Below are 2,074 nucleotides of genomic sequence, written 5' to 3'. Positions count from 1 at the left end.
ATAGACAATAATGAGCAATAATGGAGGGTTATCATTTTGCTTTCCCAGATGACACCCTTGTCGGTATTGATGTGATGTGGGGGACGTGAACTTCAAGGAATGCTGTCGATTAGGGGCCCGCAACACTTTACAGTTAAAATACGCTTTCATGGTTGGGCTGTCGAAGAAGCCTTGGTTGGTTTGACGGGCAGATGGTCTTCCCTGTGAAATATCAACAAACCTGGTTGCATATATTTGTTTGTCAGTTGGATATGGTTGTCAGTGCTAGCCGATATCAATGGGTAAATCCATCCAATGAAAATCATATGAAGACATGTTGTGGAATTGGACTTTATTCCAATCGTAGCAGTGAAGATTGGATCGCAACGCTATATCAGTCATTCGTGTTTCCTACCAAACACATACATACCTTGAAGGCGGAAGGATTGCAGGTGCTGCTCTCATCAAATCAAATCGTAGTTATATCGGTTGCAGTATGTTGGGCGTGCTGGACAATCTCTCCTCGTTGGCGTTATGCATTCCCTCAAGCAGGAACATACCCTTAATGCTTCAGCAACTTAATGCTTTAGCTCGCGGCCTCGAGTTGCTTTTGCAGTGGACTACGGCTTCAGATATGCAGGGAGCAGCTAATTACTCTTCCAGTTTCGTCTTTTCACCATATACCTCTGGAGATGGTATTACCAGCTATGATGAAGACGATTACGGCAGCTATGATGAAGACGATTACAGTACTACTTCTGTTATTCCGTGGAACAATCTTATAACATCCTATTCTGTTAGCTTAGCCTAGCTGTTACATGCCTAGTTTATGTGTTTATGAATTTCTCCTGTAGAGTAATGAATTTAAACCAGAGGATTCCAACACGGTATTTGTTGGTGTTGTAACCAGCCATTTTCCAGCACAATCTTAGCTAAATACCCGCATCAACTACCTTTTATTTGCTTAAAATCTATACCAAGCAGTATATGTTTGCATTTTCATGATGTGATTGAAGATTATATATATGTATATATTATTTCTGTTGCATCCATCAATTCTGCTCCAAATACTCTAATTGAAAGAAATCGCAAAATTTAAATTCTTATTTTGATTTTAAATTTTGAAATATTTTGGAAATGTGATGAATAAGAATTAAGTTAATTGTTTGATTTAATTTCTATTTCAAATGCTCAAGTTCAGCGTGAAGTAAAATGCCTAATCACTCCCTTTTCACTACATTCTGACCCGACCTACTCAGACATTTGGAGTTGGATGTACACAGTACCCACCCAGGCTTCAGAAGGGATTATCTGTAACACCGATTTTTAAAAATAAATAAATGATACATAAATAAATAATTAACGTGAGTTGGATGCACACACTACCCAGGCTTGAGAAGGGATTATCTGTAACACGGATTTTTAAAAATAAATAAATGATACATAAATAAAGAAATAAATAATGTGACATGGATGCACACAGTACACAGGCTTGAGAAGGGATTATCTTAATTTTGAAAAATAAATAAATAGTTAATATTTATTTTTATATATGTGTGTTTTAAAATTGTTTTCTGGTTAAGGGTTGGTTTTAGTTTGGTTAAGAATTAGTCCGAAGGAAATAGGTTAACTGTTTAAGACTTGACAATAGTGAAACTCTGGACCTTATTAACCACTAGTTTTACTTGAATAATTGTGATAAGTCAGCCTACATTCTCAGATAGCAGTTAAAGATAATTAAGACTTCTAATTTTGATACCTAGATGATAATAAATTTTCTTACAGGGAAAAAAACATAGAAGGTATCTATTTTATTTATTTGGTACACATTTTGGTTTGTAATGGAAAATTCAAGTGGTTTTGGACAAAATGGACTCAAATAGGACACGCAGTATAAAACGTATCTATTTTATTTATTTGGTTGGCATGTCCGTTGGAAATGGAAAATTCAAATGGTTTTGGATAAAATGTACTCAAATAAAACACGCAGTATAAAATGCATCTATTTTATTTATTTGGTTGGCATGTCCATTGGTAATGGAAAATTCAATTCAAATGGTTTTGGATAAAATGGACTCAAATAAAACACGCAGTA

General features: G+C 35.2%; 1 protein-coding gene across 1 annotated transcript; it reads left to right on the top strand.

Moving 5' to 3' along the window:
- The first annotated feature begins 231 nt into the window (after nucleotides 1–231).
- On the top strand, nucleotides 232–1,035 carry LOC149142568 (uncharacterized). Its single transcript, XM_089449897.1, has one exon. It carries the CDS (start codon nucleotides 476–478, stop codon nucleotides 788–790), a length of 315 nt encoding a protein of 104 aa, XP_089306023.1. The 5' UTR covers nucleotides 232–475; the 3' UTR covers nucleotides 791–1,035.
- Nucleotides 1,036–2,074: the final 1,039 nt, after the last annotated feature.

This window comes from Pinus tabuliformis, chromosome X (genome assembly GCF_031772625.1).
Source record: "Pinus tabuliformis cultivar Carrire ecotype Pingquan chromosome X, CPIR1, whole genome shotgun sequence".
NCBI classification, from domain to species: domain Eukaryota; kingdom Viridiplantae; phylum Streptophyta; class Pinopsida; order Pinales; family Pinaceae; genus Pinus; species Pinus tabuliformis.
Note: the sequence above shows the minus strand (reverse complement) of the source record. Positions and strands in the feature narration are given on the sequence as shown.